Raw genomic sequence first — 26,847 nt, 5'->3', positions numbered from 1 at the left:
AGCATTTTTAATGATTCTTCCTTTAACCATTGTTTTTATTTGTTGTTGTTGAATAGAACATATCCTCAAGATTTTATTGTCATACTAGAGGCCCGGTGCACGAAATTTGGGTCCCTCAGCCTGGCCTGCACCCTCTCACAATCCGGGAATGCTGGCTCCTAACCGCTCACCTGCCTGCCTGCCCGACTGCCCCTAACTGCTCTCCCTTGCCGGTCTAATTGCCCCTAACTGCTCCTGCCAACCTGATTGCCCCTAATCACCTATGCCTCAGCCCCCATCACCGTGGCTTTGTCCGGAAGGAGGACCGGATGACAGGAAGATGTCCGGTCTATCTGGTCTAATTAGCATATTACCCTTTTATTAGTATCCTATCTAATAATAGACAAACATGGTAATTAACCATACCTCTGACACGCTTCCCATTGGCTAATCAGGGCGATATGCAAATTAACTGCCAACCAAGATGGCAGCCGAAAGCCAGGCAGCTGAAGTGAACAGGAGGCTTGCTTGCTCCAGTGGTGGAGGAAGCCAAGGTTCCCAGCCTGCCGCTGCCAGCCTCTGAGCTGCACTCTAAGAAACAATGTTGCAATTATAGAAGCTAAACAATCCCCAGGTACCTGCTTTCAGCCAGCTGGGCCTCAGAGCTGGAGCTGCAACAGCGTTTCAATTATAGAAGCCAAACAAACCCAGATGCCTGCTTTCAGCAGCCGAGGTCTCAGAGCTGGAGCCAAGCCTCAGAGCTAAACCTGGCTCTCAGTTCCAGTGACAGCCATAGAAGGTAAATAAATCCCAGAATAAAAAAAAAAGAAAAAAAGGAGAGGTTGGGAGCTTCAGTCACCCACCAGCCTGAAAATGGCCCTCAGCCCCTCACCCAGACTGGCCAGGCACCCCAGTGGGGACCCCCACCCTGAAGGGGGTGTGACCAGCTGAAAACAGCCATCATCCCCTCATCCAGGCTGGCCAGGCACCCAAGCGGGACACCCACCCTGATCCGGGACACCCTTCAGGGCAAACCAGCCAGCTCCCACCCGTGCACCAGGCCTCTATCCTATATAGTAAAAGGGTAATATGAAAACTGACCCTAACAGCAGAATGACTGGGAATGACTGGTCACTATGACACACACTGACCACCAGGGGGCAGACTCTCAATGCAGGAGCTGCCCTCTGGTGGTCAGGGAGCTCTCACGTGGGAGGAGCTCTGCTCAGCCACAAGCCAGGCTAATGGCTGCCAGTACAGCGGTGGTGGTGGGAGCCTCTCCTGCCTCCTCAGCATTGCTAAGGATGTCCGACTGCAGTTTAGGCCTGCTCCCCGCTGGCAAGTGGACGGATCCCCTGAGGGGTCCCAGACTGCGAGAGGGCACAGGCCGGGCTAAGGGACCCCCCCCCAAGTGCACAAATTTTTGTGCACCGGGCCTCTAGTAGACAATAAAACAAAATATGAAGCTTAGAACTGGATCACTTAACCCTTTCTCTTCTTATTTCCTCCCAGTTTAAAATGCTTCCATCTCTTGCCGAAACCGGTTTGGCTCAGTGGATAGAGCGTCGGCCTGCGGACTGAAAGGTCCCAGGTTCGATTCCGGTCAGGGGCATGTACCTGGGTTGCGGGCATATCCCCAGTAGGAGATGTGCAGGAGGCAGCTGATCGATGTTTCTCTCTCATCGATGTTTCTAACTCTCTATCTCTCTCCCTTCCTCTCTGTAAAAAATCAATAAAATATATTTAAAAAGCCAAGGGTTTGAAGATGGTGGCATAGGTAAACACCGGGAAATTATCGCCTCACACAACAATTGAAAATTATCGCAAAGGACTGAGCAAACATCATCCAGAACAACAGGAAGGCTGGCTGAGTGTAAATTCCACAACTAGAAGGAAAGAAAAGCACGCTGAGAGCCAGAGGCGCTGCGGAGGTGAAGTGCAGAGGTACGGCGCGAGGAAAGGGGGTGGTGCCTGAGGACGCGGCTGTCTTTTTGAATCACAAACTCCCGACGGCTCTGAACTCCGGTTCCGGGAGGTCTCTGGGGACCCAGGTCTCATACGGGGAGAAGCTGGTCTGTCCGGCAGCGAGCGAACTTGAGGGCGGCTTTCCCTCAGGGGTGCTTGCAGCCGTTACCGGAACACTGAGATGCGCGACTCCGGGCGGAGAATCGGCCATGGCTGCTTTCTCCGCCCTCTGACTCCCTGAGACCCCGCCCCACCCAGGCTGCGGCAGAGGCTTTTGCATGTGAATGTACCTAACTGCAGCCGAACCAGGCAGACCTGGAACTTCCAAGAGAAGGCCCAAGGCCCCGCAGCGGCTTGCATTGCTTCACAGCTGAGCCTCTTCGTGGCTCCTGCTGTGTGGCCTCAGGCAGAGGCTGAATTAGCACCTCCTTAGATCCAGGAGCCACTGTACCCAGTGGTCAGAGGGGGTCCATCCAGACTGCAACTCCTCAGATCCATAAGGGACGCACTCAGGGAGCAGACTCAGTGAGCACCAAAGCCCCACTGAAGCAAGTCTTGCCCCAGAAGGGTGTCTTCAGCACAGAAGTTCTCCCACTTTAGACACAGCGGATTCTCACAGCCAATTGGCCTGGAGGTCAATTCCTCCCAGTGATTCTACAACAACCAAGGCACCAAGAGTGCACCAAGAGTGTCCACCCCAGGTAACTGGGGAGGCTGAGCTACTGGGCCCTACAGGACACCTGGCGCACAGGGCCACTCCATCAACACAGGGAAGCTGCCAAAATGCGGAGACAAAGAAACAGGTCACAAATGGCAGAAATGGAGGAAAGCAAACGATTGGATATAGAGTTTAAGGCCACGGTTATAAGGTTTTTCAAGAATTTTATGGAAACCGCCGATAAATTTAATGAATCCCTCAGTAAGTATAGGGAGACCATGGAGGACATGAAAAAGGACCAACTAGAAATTAAGCATACACTGACTGAAATAAAGAATAATTTACAGAGATCCAGCAGCAGAAAAGAGGATCCCAAGAATCAAGTCAAAGATTTGAAATACAAAGAAACAAAAAATACCCAACCGAAAAAGAAAAAAGAAAAGAGATTCCAAAAATATGAAGATAGTGTAAGGAACCTCTGGGACAACTTCAAGCGTACCAACATCAGAATTATAGGGGTACCAGAAGGAGAGAGAGGGCAAGATATTGAAAACCTTTTTGAAGAAATAATGACAGAAAACTTCCCCTACCTGGTGAAAGAAATGGACTTACAAGTCCAGGAAGCGCAGAGAACCCCAAACAAAAGGAATCCAAGGAGGACCACACCAAGACACATCATAATTAAAATGCCAAGAGCAAAAGATAAAGAGAGAATCTTAAAAGCAGCAAGAGAAAGACAGTCAGTTACCTACAAGGGAGTACCCATACGACTGTCAGCTGATTTCTCAACAGAAACCATGCAGGCCAGAAGAGACTGGCAAGAAATATTCAAAGTGATGAATAGCAAGAACCTGCAACCAAGATTACTTTATCCAGCAAAGCTATCATTCAGAATAGAAGGTCAGATAAAGAGCTTCACGGATAAGAAAAAGCTAAAGGAGTTCATCACCACCAAACCAGCATTATATGAAATGCTGAAAGGTATTCTTTAAGAAGAGGAAGAAGAAAAAGGAACTCTTACCATTTGCCACAGCATGGATGGAACTTGAGAGCGGATAAATACCACAGGATCTCACTCATTTGTGGAATATAATGAACAACATAAGCTGATGAACAAGGACTGATCCAGAGACGGAGAGGCATTGATTGGACTGTCGGGACTTGGAGGGAAGGTAGGGGAGGGTGGGCGTAAAGGGGAAAGATCAACCAAAGGACTTATATGCAAGCATATAGGCCTAACCAATGGACATGGACAACGGGGGGGTGAGGGCATGAGCAGGGGTGGGGGGGTGGGGGGTAGAGGGTAACGTGGGGACAAGGACACATATGTAATATCTTAATCAATAAAAAATATATTAAAAAAAAAAAAAGAATTCCAAGGGTTTGAAGAGATGTGAGCCAAGAACTGTGGATGAAGACCAAATATATTTTGCTTGTTTGAATGACCAAATGCATACTTTTTAAACTTATTTTTTAAAATAAAATTTTATTTTTCAATTACAAATATATATATATATATATATATATATATATATATATATATATATATACATATTTAAAAAAAAAATGCTTCCATCTCTTGATAGCCAGCATTCTCTTAGATCTGCAACTGGGCTCAACGCATTCAAGCCTCAGCACAATCTTCTTGTAGTTTTAGCCTTTTTTGCAGAAAACTGGTTTAGTCTGCCCACCATAGCCACTGTGCTTCCCGTCATAATGCCGCTTTCCCTGCACATAACAGAGAATCCTTGCCCTTCTTGTACTGTGTGGTAACCCTGTGGGGTTGATGCTTGCCACACTTCTTACAGAATGTCCAGTGGGTTTTAGGAACGTTCACCACGTTTGCGAGAGCACTATCGGCAGGGAAAGCTTAACCACTGTTTTATAATGCCTACTTTAACTACCAAAATTCTTTTCACCAGGTCTCTTCATAGACCGTTTAGTTTGATCTACTGATTTGTCTTTTTAAAATAACAATACATGGTTTTAAACACTGTAAGCTATAACATTTTTGCAAGTTTTAGGATATGTTTTAGCATCATTCTAAAAGGAACATCATATACTTGAGGGAAAATGCAATCTTAAGGTATTCTTACCATATACTGGCGTCTTCCCTGGCAAGATGACAATAATGAGCTGTAGTCCAGAGTACGTGTTCTTGAGATGCCGGAACATGGGCTCCACGCTGTCTGCCCCCTGTGCGTATTTGCAAAAGCAAGGCTGGCCCTGGATGGGCATTCCTGCATCTTTAGAAATCTTACGCAACTGGTCCGTAAAACCCCTAGAAGGAGCAATCACTAAATATAAAACATTTGTCTAATCATCAATACCTACAAAGTAGTAATAGAAAGTTTGGGAAGGGAATGGAGAATGAAGCAAAGATTAATGTACTCCATAAATGAAGAGGTCACCACACTATTGATGTTTAGGACAATGTGGGTCAGTAATCTATTTTGCAAACTAACACTACTATACAGTTGTGTAGCATTTTGTAGTTTACAAAGGGCATTAGTAATAAATGTGCTGATTAAGAGCTCAGCTCTAGAGTTACCATGAGAGGTTTTAATCCCAGTTCTGTTACTTACTAGCTTTGAAATTTTAGGCAATTTTTTTCAGTTTCTTTCATTTGTAAAATGATTACTTCCAGGATAGAGTTGGTGTGCAAATAAAATGAGATAATACACGCAAAGCACTTAGCACACTGCCCAAGACATGGTAAGACCTTGATAAATTTAAGTTACTGTACATTTCCTAAATTGATCAAGATTCATAAGAGGTAGGTCATGAAAAAAGAAGTGGTAGGTCAGGTATTATTCCCATTTTATAGGTCAGGAAACAGTTTCAGAGTAATTAAGTATTTGGCCAAAGTCAAATGATTAAATGACAGAGTCAGAACTCTGACTTAGTCCAGACTTTCCTTCCATAATATTAGCTTTCTCAGAAAAGATTAAAAAAGAAAAACGAAACCAATGCTCAAAAACAAATGAAGTAGGCAGCACTTTTAAGTATTTTTACCCACACTGAAAAAAACAAACAAAAGACGAATAATTTCATATTCAACCAAAATTCTCCATTTAGCTTAGGATAAATGAATAATGATGTTGAGGTCTAACAATAACTTTATTTGTTTTAAAAACACATAAGGTCCTAAGTCAAGGATTTCAGTTATCTTTGATGAAAAACACTCTGATTTCATGAGGGCAGAGATAAGGTTTGTAGGAATTCCCTTCTTCTTCTTGAAAAAAAATTGGAGGGTTTTTCTTTGGTCTCTAGAGGTCACGTAAAATAATCGTAGCATTGTAGTTAAACTGTCCTTATGACGTTTTACTTGAAAGCAAGGGGATAAAAACTTTAGAGAAAAATATAGTAAGTGAACCTTAAAACATATGTTTAGATATATGGAGCCAATAAAAAGGAGTGAACAGAATTAAATAAATTTTTTTTATTTTTCACATAAGGAAACAAGGTAAATTCTGATTTGACCTGGGTAAATTGGTCTTTAAATGACTCAAGAACTATTCGTTAGGTGGGCGAGGGCATGAGTGGGGGGAATGGGGGGTCATGTGGGGATAAGAACACATGTGTAATAACTTAATCAATGAAAAATTAAAACAAAAACAAAGAATTATTCGTTATGGGCATACTTTATAGGCTCTATTAATAGAGATTTAAATTAGATACCAATCATTTTATTAAGAAAATTAGATTCTAGAGGGGAGATAAATTTAAATAAATAATTATAATTTTTACGCAGAAAGTGACAAGTGTAAATAAAGATATTAATAAATTTGTATGTTTAGAGTTAAGAGATTATTTCCAGAGTCACAAATGACAGACGATTGAATAGCATTTATTTATTTATTCTTTCTTTTTTACCCTCATCCAAGGACATGGTTTTTTGTTTTTTAAAAATTGATTTTGGAATATGAGAGAGAGAGAGAGAGAGAGAGAGAGAGAGAGAGAGAGAGAGAGAGAGAATGAATATCTATGTGAGAAATGTCGATCCAGGGATGGAACCCAAACTAGGTATGTGCCTGACCGGGAAATTGAACCTGAAACCTTCTGGTGTATGGGATGATGCTCTAACCAACTGAGCCACCTGGCCAGGGCAGATTGAATAGTATTTAGATGAGCAGAGATAGTAAAGAGTAGCATAAGTGGAAATGGAAAACAATGCCAGGGAGATATAAGAAATGCAGTGCTTCAGTTTTCTGTCCAAATATGTGAAAATGAAATGACTTAAGAGGCAGGTGAATTATCTGAAATGTCGTACTGAGTTTTAATGTTATTCTTTGTCAAAGAGAAGTCTAAAAGTTTGGAATGGGGTTAGTCACAAGAGGAACTGGCACTCTTTCACAACAGCACAGCTGCTCAAAGAAAAGCGACAGCAGAAGCCCCTGAGGCTGCTAAAGGCCCAAAGACCTGAGAGTCCCAAATGAGAGGAGACAGAGAAGAAGTCAATATGATAAAAAGGAACATGGAAGGCAAGAATGGAGAGAAGGTTAGAAATAAGTCATTGTGCCCTAGCCAGTTTGGCTCACTGGTTAGAGCTTTGGCCTGTGGACTGAAGGGTTCAATTCCCGGGCAAGGGCACGTACCTCGGTTGCAGGCTCGATCCCCGGCTCCAGTTGGGGCGCATGGGAAAGGCAACCAATCGATGTTGTCTCTCTCACATCCATGTTTCTCTCTGTCTCTCTGCTCCCTTTCAACTCTCTAAAAAAATGGAAAAAATATCCTTGGGTGAGGATTAACAACAACACAAAATTTAAAATAAAAAGCCTGGCTGGCGTGACTCAGTGGTTGAGTGTTGATATATGAACCAGGAGGTCACAATTCGATTCCTGGTCAGGGCACATGCCTGGGTTATGGACTCGATCCCCAGTGTGGGGCGTGGAAGACATTGTGGATGTTTCTATCTCTCTCTCCCTCTCCCTTTCTCTCTGAAATTTAAAAAAAAAAAATTTTTTTTAAAAAGTAGTCAACTGTATCTAATGCTGCACAAATTCTGAGAAAAATAATGGCTGAGACGAGACCATTAGAACTGATAAGCACAAAGATTGGAGATCTTCCAGAAACCAGTTTCAGCAGAGCATTAAAATTTCTAGGAAGGAGAAAGAATGGAAGCCTGGAAGCCTGAGAGAATAAGTTAGGTAAATTAAAAAACTGAAGATGTTTTTGTTTGTTTCAAATTTACTCATTCATTCATTATTTTTTTTACAGAGAGAGGAAGGGAGGGGGAGAGACAGAGTGAGAGAAACATCGATGTGAGAAAGACCCATTGACTGGTTGCTTCCTGTATGTGCCCTGACCAGGGCTGGGGATTGAGCCCTGGTACATGCCCTTGACCGGAATGGAACCCAGGACCCTTCAGTACGTAGGCTGATGCTCTATCTACTGAGCAAAACCGGTTAGGGCTATTAATTATTTTTAATCCTCACCCAGGATTTTTTTTTTAAAATATATTTTATTGATTTTTTACAGAGAGGAAGAAAGAGAGGTAGAGAGTCAGAAACATCAATGAGAGAGAAACATCCATCAGCTGCCTCCTGCACACCTCCCACCGGGGATGTGCCCGCAACCCAGGCACACGCCCTTGACCGGAATCAAACCCGGGACCCCTCAGTCCGCAGGCTGACGCTCTATCCACTGAGCCAAACTGGCTTCGGCCTCACCCAGGATTTTTTTCAATTGATTTTTTTTTTTAGAGAGAGTGGAGGAGAGGGAGAAGTGGGAGAGAAGAGACAAACATTGATGTGAAAGAGATACATCGATTGGCTGCCTCCTGAATTCACCCCAACCAGAGCTGGGAGGGTTGAACCTGCAATCGAGTATGTGCCCTTGACTGGGAATCTAACTGTAACCCTTCCGTCCGTGGGCCTACGCTCTAACCACTGAGCAACGAGACAGGGCTTGTTACTTACAAATTTATCTTTTTTTTTAAAAATATTTTTTTAGCCGAAGCCGGTTTGGCTCAGTGGATAGAGCGTCGGCCTGCGGACTGAAGGGTCCCAGGTTCGATTCCGGTCAAGGGCATGTACCTGGGTTGCGGGCACATCCCCAGTGGGAGATGTGCAGGAGGCAGCTGATCGATGTTTCTCTCTCATCGATGTTTCTAACTCTCTATCCCTCTCCCTTCCTCTCTGTAAAAAATCAATAAAATATATTAAAAAAAATATTTTTTTATTGATTTCAGAGAGGAAAGAGAAGAGAGAGAGAGAGAGAGAGAATCAATGATGAGAGAGAATCATTGATTGGCTGCCGTCTGTATGCCCCACACTGGGGATTGAGCCCACAACTGGGGCATGTGCCCTGACTGGGAATCGAACTGTGACCTCCTGGTTTATAGGTTGACGCTCAACCACTGAGCCATGCCGGCTGGGTGTTTCTTAAAATTTAAACAGAAGATTGGCGAGCACTTACAAATTGAGGGGAAAAATCTGGGATAGAGGGAAAATGGTGGAGATGGAGGCCAAACTTTGAAAAGTAAGGAAGTGGAAATGAGGAGTTAAGCCATTCTTTCAAGGAACTCGAATGAGAAATAAGAATCTTATTTAGTACTATTATCTCTATTCTAAAAAGGTAAAAATTGAGATTAAAAAATTATCCATGGTAATAAAGCTAGGAAGTAGCAAAGTTGGGAATTAAACGTAGTTGCCACTACAGTCAATGATGCTCCTGCTATACCACCTAAGCTAGTCTATTAGGACAGTGGTCAGCAAACCGCAGCTCACGAGTCACATGCAGCCCTTTGGCCCCTTGAGTGTGGCTCTTCCACAAATACCACGTGCGGGCGTGCATGTACAGTGCGATTGAAATTTCGTGGCCCATGTGCAGAAGTCGGTATTTTGTGGAAGAGCCACACTTAAGGGGCCAAAGAGCCGCATGTGGCTCGCAAGCCGCAGTTTGCCGACCACTGTATTAGGATGTCTACAAGAATGAATTAGTGAATTTATGATTAACAAATTCAGAAATCTTCATCAAAATATTGAGAAGAAACACTTTTAAAGGCTCAGCGATTAAGTACATGTCATACTGAGGCAACATGGGTTAGACCATTAGCTGAATAATTTAAAACTGAAATACAAAATTTAAAAACAAAACGGTTTCAAAGCCAAACTAATGACAAGACTTACTTCAGTATTTCTTCTCTGCACTGCCTCTGTGTGGCAAAACAAGCTATAGCCCACATTTTGATTTCAACTCCTGTGTGGAACTGTTTCCCTCGCATGTCCCATACTCCATGGCTTGGTGTTGCTACTGTTCGATTCTACAGAAAAAGGAGAAATAGAAATACAGCAGAAAAGAACAAACACTTAATATAGTTTATTTCAATAGCTGATATATATATCTAATATTCTACATGGAATAGGTTATTCTAAATCAATATTATTTATACTTTGTTATCATAGAAAAAAACTCTACTAAACCCAAGCGAAGACACCTTGAAACAAAAAAATATTGAAACAATAAAACATTTTCAAATTCAAGACTTAGAAATCTCCATACATAGAAACTGTTATTTTTGTAATTAAAAACTACCAAGAGGTTTACCCGTCCTCCATACTGGAGCATAGGTGCTGGAAGTACGCGTCCAGTTACATGGGCCATTTCATCCCGAACTTTAAATTGAAACTCCTGAACAAATGGATCTGTTTCATAATTTGCACTTCTTACCTAAGAGCAGAAAGTTAGTAGTTACTTAAAAAAAAAAAAAATTCCTCCAAATCTCCTGCTTTACGTATTAGAATTCTCTATTTTTTTTTCCTTTCACTGTGTCAACATGTTTTACAATAGGTTTTGTTAATGGTACCCTAAGCTATAGAGCAGAGAATCTTAACCCGGGGTTCACAGATCATAAATGATTGCAGGAAGTCTGTGAACCTACTGGTAATTTATAGAAAATTTAAATGTATTAGATTGAATAATAAGAAATTTCAACTATCTATGGCACACGAAAATGGTAATTTTATATGATTAAACATAATATATTTTGGAGAGGGTGGTCTAGAGATTGCAAGAGAAAGAAATACCTAGCCTACAATATACTATTAAAACTATGTAGAATAGCAAATATTGATAACAATTTTTCCTCTAATTACTATGGCTTTCTTCCAATTATTTGATTTATAATTTATATAAAATTTACTTCAAGCCCAGATGGTGTGGCTCCATGGTTGACCGTGGGCCCATGAACCAGGAGGTCACGGTTTGATTCCTGGTCAGGGCACATGCCTGGGTTTCCAGCCCGATCCCCAGTAGGGGGTGTGCAGAAGGCAGCCAATTAATGTTTCGCTCTCATCGATGTTTCTCTCTACCTCTCTCTCTTTCTCTCTCTAAAATCAATAAATGTATTTAAAAATTTTACTTCAATATTTTCAGATAAAAAGTACCATGTTGCAAAATTTACTTAATGGGATACACTTGAGACAGGTAAGAAAGCCAGTATGAAATACAAATTATAGCCGAAACCGGTTTGGCTCAGTGGATAGAGCGTCGGCCTGCGGACTGAAAGGTCCCAGGTTCGATTCCGGTCAAGGGCATGTACCTGGGTTGCAGGCACAATCCCCAGTAGGAGATGTGCAGGAGGCAGCTGATTGATGTTTCTCTCTCATCAATGTTTCTAACTCTCTATCTCTCCCTTCCTCTCTGCAAAAAATCAATAAAATATATTTAAAAAAAAAAAAAAGAAAGAAAAAAAAAAAAAGAAATACAAATTATAATTTTTATATCTATTCATACATAAAGAATCTGTCATAATTCAGTGTAGACTTGGATCTCAGAGTGCAATTCATGTTTATAGCATGCTATATACACACATATATACATACACATGTATATATATATGTGTGTATATATATACATATGTATGTATATGTGTGTATACACACACACACACACACACTAGAGACCCGGTGCACCCTCTCACAACCCTGTGGGATTGGGCCTAAAGTGGCAGTCGGACATTCCTCTTGTAATTCGAGACCACTGGCACCTAACCTCTCATCTGCCTGCCTGCCTGATTATCCCTAACCACCGCTGCCTGTCTGCCTCATCACCCCTAACCGCTCACCTTCCTACCTAATCGCCCTTAACCACTTGCCTGCCAGTCTGATCACCCTAACCACCTCTGCATGCCTGATTGCCCCTAACCACTCTGTGTGCCTGCTTGATCACCCCTAACTGCCTGTCTCAGCCCCCGTGGCTCTATCCGGAAGGACGTCTGGAATGACATCCAGAATGATAGCTGGAAGGTCATTTGGCTGTCCAGTCTAATTAGCATATTATGCCTTTATTATATACTAGAGGCCCGGTGCACAAAAATTTGTGCACTTGGGGGTAGGGGGTCCCTCAGCCCAGCCTGTGACCTTTCGCAGTCTGGGACCCCTCGGGGGTGACCACTTGCTGGCTTAGGCCTGTTCCCCGGGGGATTGGGCCTAAGATGGCAATCAGACATCCCTCTGGCAGCCTGGCAGCCCTCGGGAGATGTCTACTTGCCAGCGGGGAGCAGACCTAAGCTGCAGTCAGACATCCTTAGCACTGCTGAGGAGGCAGGAGAGGCTCCCACCACCACTGCTGTACTGGCAGCCATCAGCCTGGCTTGTGGCTGAGCAGAGCTCCCCCATGTGGGAGTGCACTGACCACCAGGGGGCAGCTCCTGCATTGAGAGTCTGCCCCCTGGTGGTCAGTGTGTGTCATAGTGACCAGTCATTCCCAGTCTTTCTGCTGTTAGGGTCAGTTTTCATATTACCCTTTTACTATATAGGATAGAGGCCTGGTGCACAGGTGGGGGCTGGCTGGTTTGCCCTGAAGGGTGTCCCGGATCAGGGTGAGGGTCCCGCTTGGGTGCCTGGCCAGCCTGGGTGAGGGGCTGATGGCTGTTTTCAGCTGGTCACACCCCCTTTAGGGTAGGGGTCCCCACTGGGGTGCCTGGCCAGCCTGGATGAGGGGATGATGGCTGTTTGCAGCTAGTCACACCCCCTTCAGGGTGGGGGTCCCACTGGGGTGCTTGGCCAGTCTGGGTGAGGGGCTGAGGGCCGTTTTCAGGCTGGCCGGCAACTGAAGCACCCAGCCTTCTTTTTTTTATTATTCTGGGATTTATTTACCTTCTATAGCTGTCACTGGAGCTGAGAGCCAGCTCCTGCTGAGGCCGTGGCTGGATGAAAGCAGGTATCTGGGTTTTGTTTAGCTTCTATAATTGAAACATTGTTGCTATCACTGGCGCTCCCAGCTCTGAGGCCAGGCCGGCTGAAAGCAGGTACCTGGGGTTTGATTAGCTTCTATAATTGCAACATTGTTGCATCCAGAGCTCAGAGCTGGGCCGCCGCAGGCGGGAAACCTTGGCTTCCTCCATCACTGGAGCAAGCAAGCCTCATGTTCACTTTAGCTGTGTGGCTGCCGGCCGCCATCTTTGTTGGCAGTTAATTTGCATATCCTGATTAGCCAATGGGAAGTGTAGCGGAGGTATGGTTAATTACCATGTTTGTCTATTATTAGATAGGATAGTTTTATATATATATATATATATATATATATATATATATTTAACTGTTTTTCAAACATTTACTTCGTCTCAGGGTAAAGATCAAACAAGGTGATTGTTCAAGTTTTTGAGTAACAATCCATTTAAAGTAACGTATATAATCTAAATATGTAAAAAGAATCTCAATGATTCTCTCATCAATGATGTTTCTATCTTTTGCCCTCTCCCTTTCTCTCTCTGTAACCAATAAAAAAATATTTTTTAAAAAAGATTGATTTTGAAAGTGCTTTTAAGTTATTTTAGATAATATTCATATTTCCAGACTTTTTCTCTTCACTTGGACAATTCAAATGATGCTAAAGAAGAACATAATATAGCCTGGCTAGGTAGCTCAGTTGGTTAGAGTATCGTCCCAATATAACAAGGTTGTGAGTTTGATCCCTGTCAGGACACATATAAGAATCAACCAATTGCTGAACACATAAATGAGTGGAACACAAATCTCTCTCTCTAAAAAAAAAAAAAAAAAAAAAAAAAAAGAAGTGCTTTATTTAAAGAAAAAAGAACATAAGATCCAGGTGCCTTTTATTTTTCATTTTGCCTGATTACATCAGTTTTATAAAGTGGTATTGATAACTCTTCCTTCCTCCCCATTTAGAACAATGGGAGAGCTTAGAAACCCTATGTGGTGAGAGCCATCTGATATTTCTTGAAAAAAATTTTTTTATTTATTAAATTGACTGGGGTGACATTGGTCAACATGAACGTATATAGGTTTCAGATGTGGGTTTCTATAAGATCTGTATATTGTACCGTGTGACCACCACCCAAAGTCAAATCTTCTTTTGTCACCTTATATTAGAACCCTCTTCTCTCCCCACCCGTCTTCCCTGTCAATCACCACACTGCTGTTTGGGTTCATGAGTTTCAGTTTTATATCCCACATATGAGTGAAATCATATAGTTCTTAGCTTTTTATGACTTATTTCACTTAGCATAATGTTCTCAAGGTCTATCTATGTTGTTGCAAATGGTGCTATTTCATCCTTTCTTATGACTAAGTAGTGTTCCATTGTGTATATGTACATCTTTATCCAGTCCTCTGTCACAGGAAATTTTAGTATTTCTTTGTTCATCCTGTAGTTGTCAGTCTGATATTGGTGGTTAAGCAATCCTACGATGAGTGTTAAACCTCTCACTATCGCTAATCGTGATACCTTTACTTTTCTTCCTTTTCCCCTCCTCTTTTAGGTGGGAGGCAATAAAGTTCCAGTTCACTAAATTGAAACATTAGTTCTGAATCTGTTCTGTATCTAATTAAAGAGTTTGGGATTAAATTAAAAGGGTCTAACCTTTCTCATAGAACCTGCTAAGGTTTACCCCCAGAACACCACTATATTACTTCCATGATCCCTTGCAACCCTCATAGTTCATAAAATGGTAATTAGGTATAAGCTGATAAGGACATGGTTCTTTAGTAGCTCACCCTAATATATTTTTAATTCCCATTTCTAAGGTTAAGTACTAACCAATCTACTAATTTCATCTTGTCTATCTGGTGCAGATCTTGCTGTTGCTTTGATCATAGTGGAAGTCTGATTGTCCGTTAGCTTCTTGATACATCGTTGCCCTGCCACAATATTACAGACCTATAAATAAAAAAAAGTTTTGTACTAGATGTATATATCCTTTTTTAAATCTCAGTGCCAATTACATATGAAATTATATTTTTAATATACTTCATCAAATTATTACTTTTTAATATCATATTAAGTAAAATAGTAAATACTGCTTTACAGTATGATAAGAGGTAAAATTTAAAAACTTGAATAAAAAGGCTGAAAAGAAGTGTACCAAAATGGTGACATTTAGAGTGGTAGGATTGTGGATAAATTTTTTCCATATTATTTTATTAACAAAAATTTAGAATAAAATAAATCTGAGTATATAAAGTTATAGGCCATAAAAGACCACAACAGAACGATGAATGAGAAGATATTAATAAGCAGCCTAAACACATTACTTCTAGTGGCAGATATGTATGTTTTTGCTCTTGCCCCACTTGCAGACAGGGAAGGTGTGGGTACTTCAGCTGAAGAGTATACTTTTCTCTGAAATACTGTGCTACTGTTCTCTCCACAGTTTGGCCATTTTCTAACTGCAAAGGAAAGCTGAAAAAAAAAAAAAGTACACATTAACAACTCTTATCTCATTATGAGCCAGCAACACTCCCAATCCTTTAACTAGAGCAAGCTGCCTCACATCATCTCTGCTGACAAACACCAGCTTTTCTTACGTTTGATGACTGGCAGGCCTTCTTGTTACATTACAAACACGGTATTTCCGTCTCATTGTTCCACAATGAGTCACTTCAACCTTCAGACCTGTTCCCAACAAGAAAAACAAGGTTACAGAACTGTCAAATGTAAAATATTTAGAGCTACCAAATCTGTTCACTACTATAAAAACTCAAATTCTAAACAGAAAATTTGTGATAAAAGCAATGTGATATTAACAAAGGATTCTATATAAAACACTGCAAATAATGGTTACAATTACAATAGACTTAACTCCAAACATCTTCTCTATCATGTCAAGCTCTACACATTAAAAAATAGTATCATAAAATCTACAAAGCTTGTAGATCATGGGACAAAGTTCTCCATTAATAAAAACCTTGTTCACTTACTGAGTGAAGATCAGAATTTGGTAAAGCTCAAGAATGAAGTCCTTCAGAGCTTTTTAAAGCAGGAAGGAAAAAAAAAAATCCTGGCCCTTTTAATGTTAAGTGGAGTGACAATTTTGATAAAGTATAATATAGTGACACAGCTTTTAATACTATTAGAATTCAAATGCAACCAAAAGAATCCTAGATCAGGTGATTCCTACTTTCTTATGGAATCACTGACTTCTTTGAGAATCCGATGAAAGCAATAAACTCGGGAAAAGGCACATAATTGAACATGCGATTTTTTATGTTCCTGGATTCTTGTAGCCCATTTGTGGACTCTAGGGATTTGAGGATATATACCTGCTTTAGAAAGGGAAAGAAGAACTTTTAAATCATTGGCTGAAATTCTTTGGGATACATTTTCTTAAGCAGTGCTGTCCAATAGTTTTCTGAAATGATGGAATATTTGATATCTGTGCTAATATGGTAATCACTATCAATGTGTTACTGAGTACATCAAGTGTATAGCTACTTTGACTGAGAAACTGAAAATTTAATTTTAACAAGTTTAAATTCAAATAGCTATGTTTGCTAATGGCTACTGTATTGGCCAATGGTTTTAGAGCTACCTAGAGGAGTTAAACACATACAGTGGTTACTGCTCACAGATTAGCAAACTCCACTTCTATGGCCTACACTCCAAAGGTGGGAATCTAAAAATGGGTAGATGGAAGGAAACTTTTAGTTCCCTGGTAGTACTCATAGTTACCTTTGTATTATTTCCCTTTTATACCTGTGATTCCTATAGTGCAGTGATTCTTAACCGAGGTAATTTTGCCCTCCAGGAAACATTTGGAAATGTTTGGAGACTTAACAAAAAATTATTTTTTAATTACAGTTTATGTTCAATATTATTTTGTTTTAGTTTCAGTTGTACAGCATAGTGTTTAGACAATTACATACCTTACAAAATGATCCCCTGATATTTCAAGTACCCAACTGGCACCATACAAAGTTACTACAGTATTAATTATATTTAATTAATATAATTATAATTAATATATAATAACAATATATAAATAAATGATATATTTAATTAATATAATATAATTAATATTAATTATAATTAATTATATGCTGTACTTTACAGACATTTTTTATTGTCACAACTGCGGGGTGCTATGGCATCTAGTGGATGCTAGATTTAGGGACACTTAGATTCAGAGATGCTTCTAAATATCCTACAATGCACAAGGTAGCACTAACTCCCACCCTCTGCCATGATAAAGAATCATCCCATCCAAACATCAACAGGGCCAAAGTTGAGAAACCCTGCTATACTATAACTTATTTTCCTATCTAATTACTAATTATAGAACCAAACATAAAGTTCACTCATAGTAGTGTTTTCTTCTGATATATCACCAAAAATTAAGATGTTAAATGAACACAGTGTCACTGTACCAGATTGGTATAGGTTTTTGAGTACCTAATTATATCAGTGAGAAATAGTTTTTTAATAATTACCTTTATAAAATTTCAGATCAATTAGAGCATTTACTATGCCTCTATATTATTAAGGAGAGTAGAAAATAAAATATTATCAAGGGAATGCCTTAAAAGAAGGAGATATCAATAATTTAAAGTATGTAAGATGTAAAAAGTTATGTTCAGGGGAAAAATACAATAGAAAATTTAAAACCAATTTCTGTTATCTTACATCACTTAGCAATTTGTTTACAAGCCTTCCCCTTGAATTAAAAAATTTATTAATAAGGTTCTACAAGCCTAATATGTAAGTTTGGACAAAAAATAAATTGGTACTCTTACATATATGGTACTTTTACCATACACTTCCCCCAATATTTTGCTGTTTAACTATGAATTATTGCACAAAGAAACCAACTTAATATTTAGGAAAAAGTTCAAAAGGAACCAAAGGAATATACTAAGGAAATTTATTCATTATATCATACTTTGTATCACTATTTAGGTTTTCATCAAATTCCTCTTGCCAGCTAAAAATTAAACTGAAATATATAGCACAAAACACATAACTTTGATTTTTAAAAAAGATTTAAAAAATATTTTTACTGATTTCAGAGAGGAAGGGAGAGGGAGAGGGAGATAGAAACATCAATGATGAGAGAGAATCATTGATCGGCTGCCTCCTGCACACCCCTACTGGGGATTGGGCCCGCAACCCAGGCATGTGCCCTTGAGCGGAATCGAACCCAGGAGCCTTCAGTCCTCAGGCCAACGCTCTATCCACTAAGCCAAACCAGCCAGGGCATAACTTTGATTTTTTTGAGTTACTGTGGTAGTAATACTCGATGTACTTTGAAGAGCCATCTTTAAAAAAAAAAAGCCTTCTTGATTTTGGAGAAAAAAATCATTAGCTTGTTAATTAGATTCAATTCAGATTTTTCTACCTCAAATCTAGGCTTATAGGTTCCTACAGATTAGACCCAAACCTAGGGTTAGGAGAAAGTCGAAATTTTAAAAAAAATGGATTACATAATTCTCTGCCCAGGTCCCCCCCCACCCAAAACCCTCCATCCAACAACAACAAAAAAAATTGGCTTTAATAAGTCAAATATTTAACCTATAAACTTGGCTTTACCTTCACTATAACATCAACTTTATAATGCTTTCTAGTCATTTTTTCAGTCATTTCTTTAGACCCCTGAGCAGTTGAAGTTAAGATCGAGTCCATGCTCTTCGGGCAGCAGTTGAATCCTTGTTCTGTACATCTTGTATTTTCTGTGATAAAGTGGTGATATGAGTTGATAGCATAGTTACCGCAAAATAATCTAAGTGACTTCATTATATCAGAGGTGGTAACTAAGCAGCAACTCCACGGGAAACCATGGCATTTAGATGATCACTTATTAATGGCGGGTAATGCACTATCTCCCAACAATGCTAACTGTGCAGTTAATACAGATTATGAAAGGATAATGGTATGATTGCAGTAGAGTACATTTTCTTATTTTGGTACTTCAATTACTTGAGATAAATGGATGCTTATTTTCAAAGCAGGAAAGATTTTCCTTGTAATGCTTTATTACAACGATTACCTCTTTCCTGGTTACTAAATGGCAAAGAATGATTGACTACTAGAGCAAGCAGATGCACTCAGCTACTACTCTTAATCAAAACTGCTCTTGAAAATTCCCTTAAATTGCTGAAAAAAATTAGTGTATGTAGGTCTGCATATAAAACTGTATATGCATTTTTAAATGTATACAGGAATGTACATACATATAAAAAGTTAAATATATACAAAATATATACTTTAGAACAATATTAAAATTATTTTTTGGGGGAAGACCATGTAGAGATGAATTAAATCAGTAAAACATACATATGATGCAAGACCACTATACAAATTTTAGTTACTAATTAAATGAGGCAAGATCAATGATCATCTGTATAATGTACATAAAATAACTAAGTTCCAACTCTAGAACACATGAAACAGACTAGCCCCTTATCCATAAATTTTCTAAGGAATAAAATATTCTGCTATCATTTCAGAAAAACAAGAAAGTCATTGTATTAGAATTTGTTCAAAGAATGATTCCAATTCTGAAGTACCAGTGTTTTTGAAATAACCTTTCTATTTTTAACAGTATCATAGAAGCATTTCCCTATGAGACACTCTTACACCTTCAGCTAATAAAAGAAAGTATTAACAAAAAATTAGCTGCTATTGCTATTAATCCCACTACTTGGTACTTCTGTCACTGAAACACTAAGCTGTTATTGTAATGAATATTTTATAACTGATCTTTATTTTACTGGTAATGTTACATGAATAAATTATAATTAAAAAAATTTTCAATAAGTTTGTCATACTCATGAATTTTATAGTTAAGTTGTTCCAAATGCTAATTAATTCACCTTTTATCTCTTTGGTGAATTTTACCCGATGAGAATCAGTCAGAGGTCTTGGTTGCTCGTCAATATTATGAATGTCAAGAACTTCACACATGAACTGAATTACAGGTTGTGCTTTGTAGAAGGCAGTGGCAGAAACTAGGAAGAAAAACACAAATAGTACAAATTAATGCTTCCTTAAAAAAATTCAGAAACAATCTCAGCTCCATGATAATGAACTAATTATAGAATTAAAATAATCCTTTATGTATACTTATATACTTAGAAAAGTATTTCCAAAATTAAGCAGTTTCAATTTGACCTCTGTTTGACTGAAAGACAAGCACAAGAACAAAAAAGCTAAGACCTACAGTTTTTATAATCTCTCTCTTTCATCATGGTAACTGAATCATTCCATTCTCTACTACACATACAGAGAAGTGTTCTGGGTGTGAGACAAGACCTGTAAAGGGACAAAGAAGCCTTGAGACCCTTAGTAAATGAGAAAGTTATGTATTATTTCTTAAAGCTTTCAATGCCACTCTAGACTGTTTTATGTATTCTAGTGAGAGCTTTCCCTGTTTTGTACAGATTTGAGTAGATAGCTGTGTTAAATGTTATTAGTGCTAATGAAAGCGATAGATAGTAACAATAGTAAGGGGTATCTGCCCAATGTTATCTAGCTACAGTTGCAGTTTTTTAATAGTCAACCAGCATGATTTCTTAATCTTTGCTTTTGGTACTGGAAGAGCTTCACCAATGGTTAGTATATCACTTTCACACATTTCTTAAATGCATACTTACCGACTGCTATTATGTGCTACACTAGAAATTAAAAAACATGCCCACTGTCTACCGGTGAGGGTGGAAGGGGTGAAAGAGGGGGACATATGTAATATCTTGAACAATAAGATAAATTTTAAAAAATATATATTTTATTGATTTTTTACAGAGATGAAGGGAGAAGGATAGAGAGTTAGAAACATCGATGAGAGAGAAACATCGATCAGCTGCCTCCTGCACACTCCCTACTGGGGGTGTGCCCGCAACCAAGGTACATGCCCTTGACCGGAATCAAACCTGGGACCCTTGAGTCCGAAGTCTGATGCTCTATCCACTGAGCCAAACCGGTTAGGGCAAAATAACTTTTTAAAAAAATAAAGATATGCACTCCTATGTTTACATAGCATTATTTACAATAACTAAGATCTGGAAACAGCCCAAATGCCCAGCAGTAGATGAGCAGATATAAAAATTGTGGTACATTACACAATGGAATACTATGTGGCTGTAATAAAGAAGGATCTCTTACCCTTTGTGACAGCATGGATGGACCCGGAGATTATTATGCTAAGTGTAATAAGCTAGTCAAAGAAGACAAATATTACATTATCTCACTTATATGTCGAATCTAATGAACAAAATAATCTGAACAAAATAGGACCACAGACATGGATGCATGGAACAGACTGACAGATCTCAGAGGGAAGGGGGGGGGGGGTGGGAGGGCAGGAAGAGATTAATCAAATAACTTATATGCATAGCCCATGGACACAGACAATAGTGCAGTGAAGGCCTGGGGTAGGTTAGGGGCAGGATGGAGGGGGGCAAAGGGCGGGAAATGGAGGACATCTGTATTATGGCAATAATAAAAATACATTTAAAAAAAGTTCTACCAAAAATTGATGGCAAAAAAAAAAAAAAAATTGATGGCAAATTTCAAATTCAACTTCAGTTAATAGGAAGTCCTACCTAACACAGTAATTTAAGTTAAAAAACAAAAAAGGTAAAGAGAATGAAAAGGGAGAAACAAAATTATTCTCTACAATATGACTGTCTACCCAGAAAACCTAATATTCTATAGATAAATTACAGAATTAATAAGAGAGTTCAGCAAGGTTGCTAGATTTAAAATCAACATATGAAAATAAATTATATTCTTATATATTACTAACCAACTTAAAATGTAATAAAAAACACTTAAAATCACAACATAAAATATAAGGAACTTGAAATGAAATCCAAACAAAAGATGTATGAGACCTATTGAGGGAATAGATGTCTTTACTATTGAAAGGTATTACAGAAGATGTAAATACATGGAGTAATATACCCAATTCATGTAAATTATCCCCAAATTAATCTGCAAATTCAAAGCAATTTCAATCAAAATACCAACAGGATACAACCTTTCCTACTTTAAGAAGCTGAGATGGAAATTAATACCAAAAATCAGTAAAACTTAAATATCCTAAACAATTTTTAAGAATAAGGTCAGTGCCCGGCCAGCATGGCTCAGTGGTTGATTGTTAACCTATATACCAGAAAGTCAGTTTTTTTTTTTTTTTTTTTAAATATATTTTATTGATTTTTTACAGAGAGGAAGGAAGAGGGACACAGAGTTAGAAACATCGATGAGAGAGAAACATCGATCAGCTGCCTCCTGCACACCCCCTACCAGGGATGCGCCCGCAACCAAGGTACATGCCCTTGACCGGAATCGAACCTGGGACCCTTGAGTCCACAGGCCAATGCTCTATCCACTGAGCCAAACCGGTCAGGGCAGGAAGTCACAGTTTGATTCCAGTCAGGGCAAATGTCCAGGTTCTGGGCTCGATCCCCAGTGTGAGGTTTGCATGAGACAGCTGATCAATGATTCTCTCTCATCACTGATGTTTCCATCTCTCTCTCCCTCTCCCTTCCTCTCTGAAATCAATAAAAATATATTTAAAAAATTAAAGAATAAGGTCAGTCCTATCAATCATCATGATTTTAATAATACTATTCAAGTCAAGAGACTGTGGGGACAGACACATAGACCAGCAGAATGGACTTGAAAACCTACCTCATACTCTACACAAAAGCAAATTCCTATTCAGAGAACTAAATATGAAAAGAAAAATGAAGTTTAAAGTAAAATATAGAATATGTTGATCTTGGAGGTAAGAATTTCCTAAACAAGATACAAAACTACAAACCATTAAAACTATAAAAAACAAAGATAAGATTTGGAAAAGCGAAAAAAAACCCTAACAACCAGGTTATAGATTGGTAGAGGATATGTGTAGTAAACATAATGATTAGTATCTAAGTTCTTATAAATTAAGATAAAACAATAAAAGTGGTAGGCATTTCATAGAAAAGCTAAATGTCAAAAACACTGAGCTATCATTTTTACACCAATGAAGATGGGTAAAAAATATCAAGATTAGTAACACAGACAATCCAATGGACGCTCTCATAAAGATTATAGGAATATAATCTGATACAATCAGTCAGGAGAACAAATGATAACAGAAGTAAATTTGAAGATGCGCATAATTACCAATTCAGCAATTCCACTATACTGGAATGTATACTAGAGAAATTCCTTATCTGCAAAAGGAGATATGAATAAGAATGCTTACTGTAGCATTGTTTCTATTTTTATTTTTTATTTATTTATTTTTTAAAAATATATTTTATTGATTTTTTACAGAGAGGAAGGGAGAGAGATAGAGAGTTAGAAACATCGATGAGAGAGAAACATCGACCAGCTGCCTCCTGCACATCTCCTACTGGGGATATGCCCGCAACCCAGGTACATGCCCTTGACCGGAATCGAACCTGGGACCTTTCAGTCCGCAGGCCGACGCTCTATCCACTGAGCCAAACCAGTTTCGGCGTTATTTTTATTTTTAAAAATATATTTTTATTGATTTCAGGGAGGAAGGGAGAGGGGAGAGAAACATCAATGATGAAAGAGAGTCATTGATCGGCTGCCTCCTGCACGCCCCACACTGGGATCAAGCCTTCAACCTGGGCATGTGCCCTGACCAGGAATCGAACCATGACCTCCTGGTTCACAGGTTGATGCTCAACCACTGAGCAACACTGGCCGAACTGTAGCATTGTTTTTAATAGAAAGAATGGAAACAACCTAAATATCCATCAATTGAATGGATAACTGTGTAGTATATTCATTCAATTAAAATTAATGGGCAGGTACTAGATTTCAGATAAAAAACTGAGAAATAAAATATAGATATTACTTGAGAGGAGTCTGGTGGAAATGAGTTATTATCAACAGTTAAATTGCTAGAATCTAGATATGTATAAATACAACTAAGGACTTTTTTTTTTTTTTTTTTACAAAAATTGACTAGAAATCTAGAATACCAGTGAGATAGTCTTTCAATTTATGAGCAAGCCTATTTCTGAATTTATTAAGGTCATTTAAATTTCATTAAGGTTTTATAATATACCCTATAACTCTCATGTATCTTTCAATAGATTTAAAATTTTTGTTGCTGTTGCAAATTTATCCTTTAATTCTTTGTCACTTACTAACTGCTGCATGTTTGTTTTTCAACTATGTTTATTTTTTTTAATTCATTGGTAGCAGTGTTAGGATTATTTAAAAAAGGGACAGGCTTGGAAATAAAATAGATTTTAAACCTAGGTCCAGCATTCACTGATTTCTCTGAATTTCTATCTGTTTATCTGTAAAATTAGAAAAATACCTACTACTCATAGCATTAGGGTGGGGATTCAATGTAAGGTACCTACTTGTGTCCAGAACATGATAGCTCAATAGAGCTCCTTTTCTCATTTTTGAAGAATTGTCTACTCATGTCTTTTGATCTATTGAAGTCTTAATTCTAGGCAAAATCATTTTGTCAATGTAAACACCTTAAAGGTGTAACATGAGAGAATGTTCCACAAAAAAGAGGTTAGGATTTTTAAGTTTGCTTTTTTGTGTGTGAAAATTAAAAATTTATGTTAGGACACAGCTGAAATAACAAATGTGGGGGGGAAAAGAAAAGAAATATCTGCCATATTTAAAAATAACTGGGAATACATGTATCAAAATAAGTCAAGGTTCAAATGAATAGTATAAAACAAAGCAGTAATTAATGTTGGATCATGGCAAAAACATAACCACAATATATGAAATATTTCAGCCCTGACTGGTTTGGCTCAGTGGATAGAGCATCGGCCTGCGGACTGAAGGGTCCCAGATTCGATTCCGGTCAAGGGCATGTACCTTGGTTGCGGGCACATCCCCAGTAGGGGGTGTGCAGGAGGCAGCTGATCGATGTTTCTCTCTCATCGATGTCAGTATCAGAGGTATACCAGCCTTATAAAATTGAGTTGACAATAAAGTATTATTTTAAAAATAAATAGTTAAAAGCCTTTCCTTACCTTCTGTTTTCTGAATGAATTTGTGCAAGATTGGTATTATTTTTTCTTAAATGTTAGATAAAGTTCTAACATTTAAGAAAAACTGAAATAATTTGGGACTGGGTTTTGTTAGAAAGAATGATGAATTTCAATTTCTTTAATAGATACAAGGCTTTTCAGATTTCCCTTTGAGTCAATTTTTATAAAGTTGTGTTTAAGTTATAAAATTAATTGGTATAAAGTTGTTCATAACATTTTATTAACCTTTCAATTTTGAAGGATCTTTAGTGATACCCCTCTTTAATTCCTGATACTAGTAATCTATTTTTCTACATTAGTATTGCTAAGAATTTATTGATTTTATTAATATTTAAAGAAGAACCAACTTTTGGCTTCTTTTTTGTTTTCTATTTAATTTTTGCTCTGATCTTTATTATTTCTTACTTTCTGCTTACTTTGGGATTTAATGTGTTCTTTTTCTAGCTTAGAACAAGAGCTTTGTGTGACAGTCTCCAAAGTGGTGCCTAATAAGTCTTGCCTTATGGGATATGCACCTTTTTGTAAGTCTCTTCTACACTGAATACATCTGATCTGTGTAACTAACAGGATATTATGAAAATGGTAGAATGTAACTTTCATTGCTAGGCCTTAATGTCATTACAACTTCTGTCTTGCTCTGTCTTAGATTACTTCTCCAGAGAAAGCCAGGTACAACGTCATAAGGAGACTTAACCAGCCCTATTGAGAGGTCCATGTGGCAAGAAATCAAGCCTCCAGTACAAATTTGTTACCAATTGTGTTTTATAGATGTCAAACAAGACTTAATCATCCATTTAAACATTAAGTACCTATTAGACAGGGACTCCTTTATGGGTTGGAATTTAGAAAGGAAGCATAAAAAAACCTCAGCCTTTTTAAGAACAGACCCTGGTTAACTACAAGGAACTCATTTCATTCCTACCGAAACTCCACTATAACTATAGTGAGGAATAATAATAATGAAGACATAAATCTAGAAGGAGGGGCCGAAACCGGTTTGGCTCAGTGGATAGAGCGTCGGCCTGCGGACCGAAAGGTCCCAGGTTCGATTCCGGTCAAGGGCATGTACCTGGGTTGCGGGCATATCCCCAGTAGGAGATGTGCAGGAGGCAGCTGATCGATGTTTCTCTCTCATCGATGTTTCTAACTCTCTATCTCTCTCCCTTCCTCTCTGTAAAAAATCAATAAAATATATTTAAAAAAAGAAATAGAAGGAGGGGAGAACAGAAAACTGGAAGTGCATCAACATTTCAGAAGATGAAAAGCTAGTTGACAAGTTGTAACTGATAGCAGATCCATGAAAATGAAATTCTAAGCCAGCTATGTTGGGAATGGTAAGAAACAACTGCATTTACACTATAGGATTCTCAAAAAGCACAAGATGTGGCAGTACTAGGTACCTCTGAAACTGATGACAGAAGGATGGGGGTGCAGAAAAACACAGAGAAAAACTGAAAAGCAGGTAAAGTCCTAGATCCCTTGTCTAGCTCCACATTATTGAGCAACTGCCTCTTCATCCTTGCATAAGTCTTAATGGGAGTTTCAATGTCTGGAAAAAGTAAAAGGTTCTTTGAAGAGAGGATATCTGGTACAACTGAAAGCACAGGACTAATCCAAAAACAAGGAATTAAATAACTATAAATATTCAATGCTGAATGTAGACATGCCCCAAGCCAGAATCCCCAACTTGGTTTCCAGAAGGTAGGCAATAAGGTTACTCTCAGGCAGGAATTTGGAAGACTCATGTTTGGGTAACCTGATTAGCCAAGAGGAGAGACCCAAGTGTTCTAATGTTATAGGTTCCCCATTAAAATCACCCAATGAAGAAACTCAGTCAACAGGCCCTACCGATGCATTCAAAGTTTCTAGTCAGTGTTTATACTCCCACTGAATCATGAGTAAAATATTCAAGGATACGACATATTTGAGGAAAGCCTCCAAAGTGGAAGACAGGTTAAAAATATATATATTTGGAGGAAAAATAAGAATGTGAAGGATAGAGACACCAAA

General features: G+C 38.7%; 1 protein-coding gene across 5 annotated transcripts in view; it reads right to left on the bottom strand.

The window, feature by feature from the left end:
* Positions 1-26,847, bottom strand: part of LOC118676946 (protein argonaute-3) — a 112,842-nt gene that overhangs the window by 21,095 nt on the left and 64,900 nt on the right. For 3 of the 5 annotated variants that reach the window (XM_036351611.1, XM_036351613.1, XM_036351615.1), the window contains 7 exons: positions 19,660-19,794; positions 15,379-15,466; positions 15,106-15,253; positions 14,612-14,731; positions 10,142-10,276; positions 9,736-9,869; positions 4,699-4,883 (listed from right to left, as the gene is read on the bottom strand). In XM_036351611.1, coding sequence (XP_036207504.1) covers positions 4,699-4,883; positions 9,736-9,869; positions 10,142-10,276; positions 14,612-14,731; positions 15,106-15,253; positions 15,379-15,466; positions 19,660-19,794 — 945 coding nt within the window. The remainder of the gene's footprint in view (positions 1-4,698; positions 4,884-9,735; positions 9,870-10,141; positions 10,277-14,611; positions 14,732-15,105; positions 15,254-15,378; positions 15,467-19,659; positions 19,795-26,847) is intronic. The other 2 variants (XM_036351612.1, XM_036351614.1) reach the window with 2 other exon arrangements.

The sequence above is a fragment of the Myotis myotis genome, unplaced genomic scaffold, assembly GCF_014108235.1.
Source record: "Myotis myotis isolate mMyoMyo1 unplaced genomic scaffold, mMyoMyo1.p scaffold_m19_p_2, whole genome shotgun sequence".
Classification (NCBI taxonomy): Eukaryota; Metazoa; Chordata; class Mammalia; order Chiroptera; family Vespertilionidae; genus Myotis; species Myotis myotis.
Note: the sequence above shows the minus strand (reverse complement) of the source record. Positions and strands in the feature narration are given on the sequence as shown.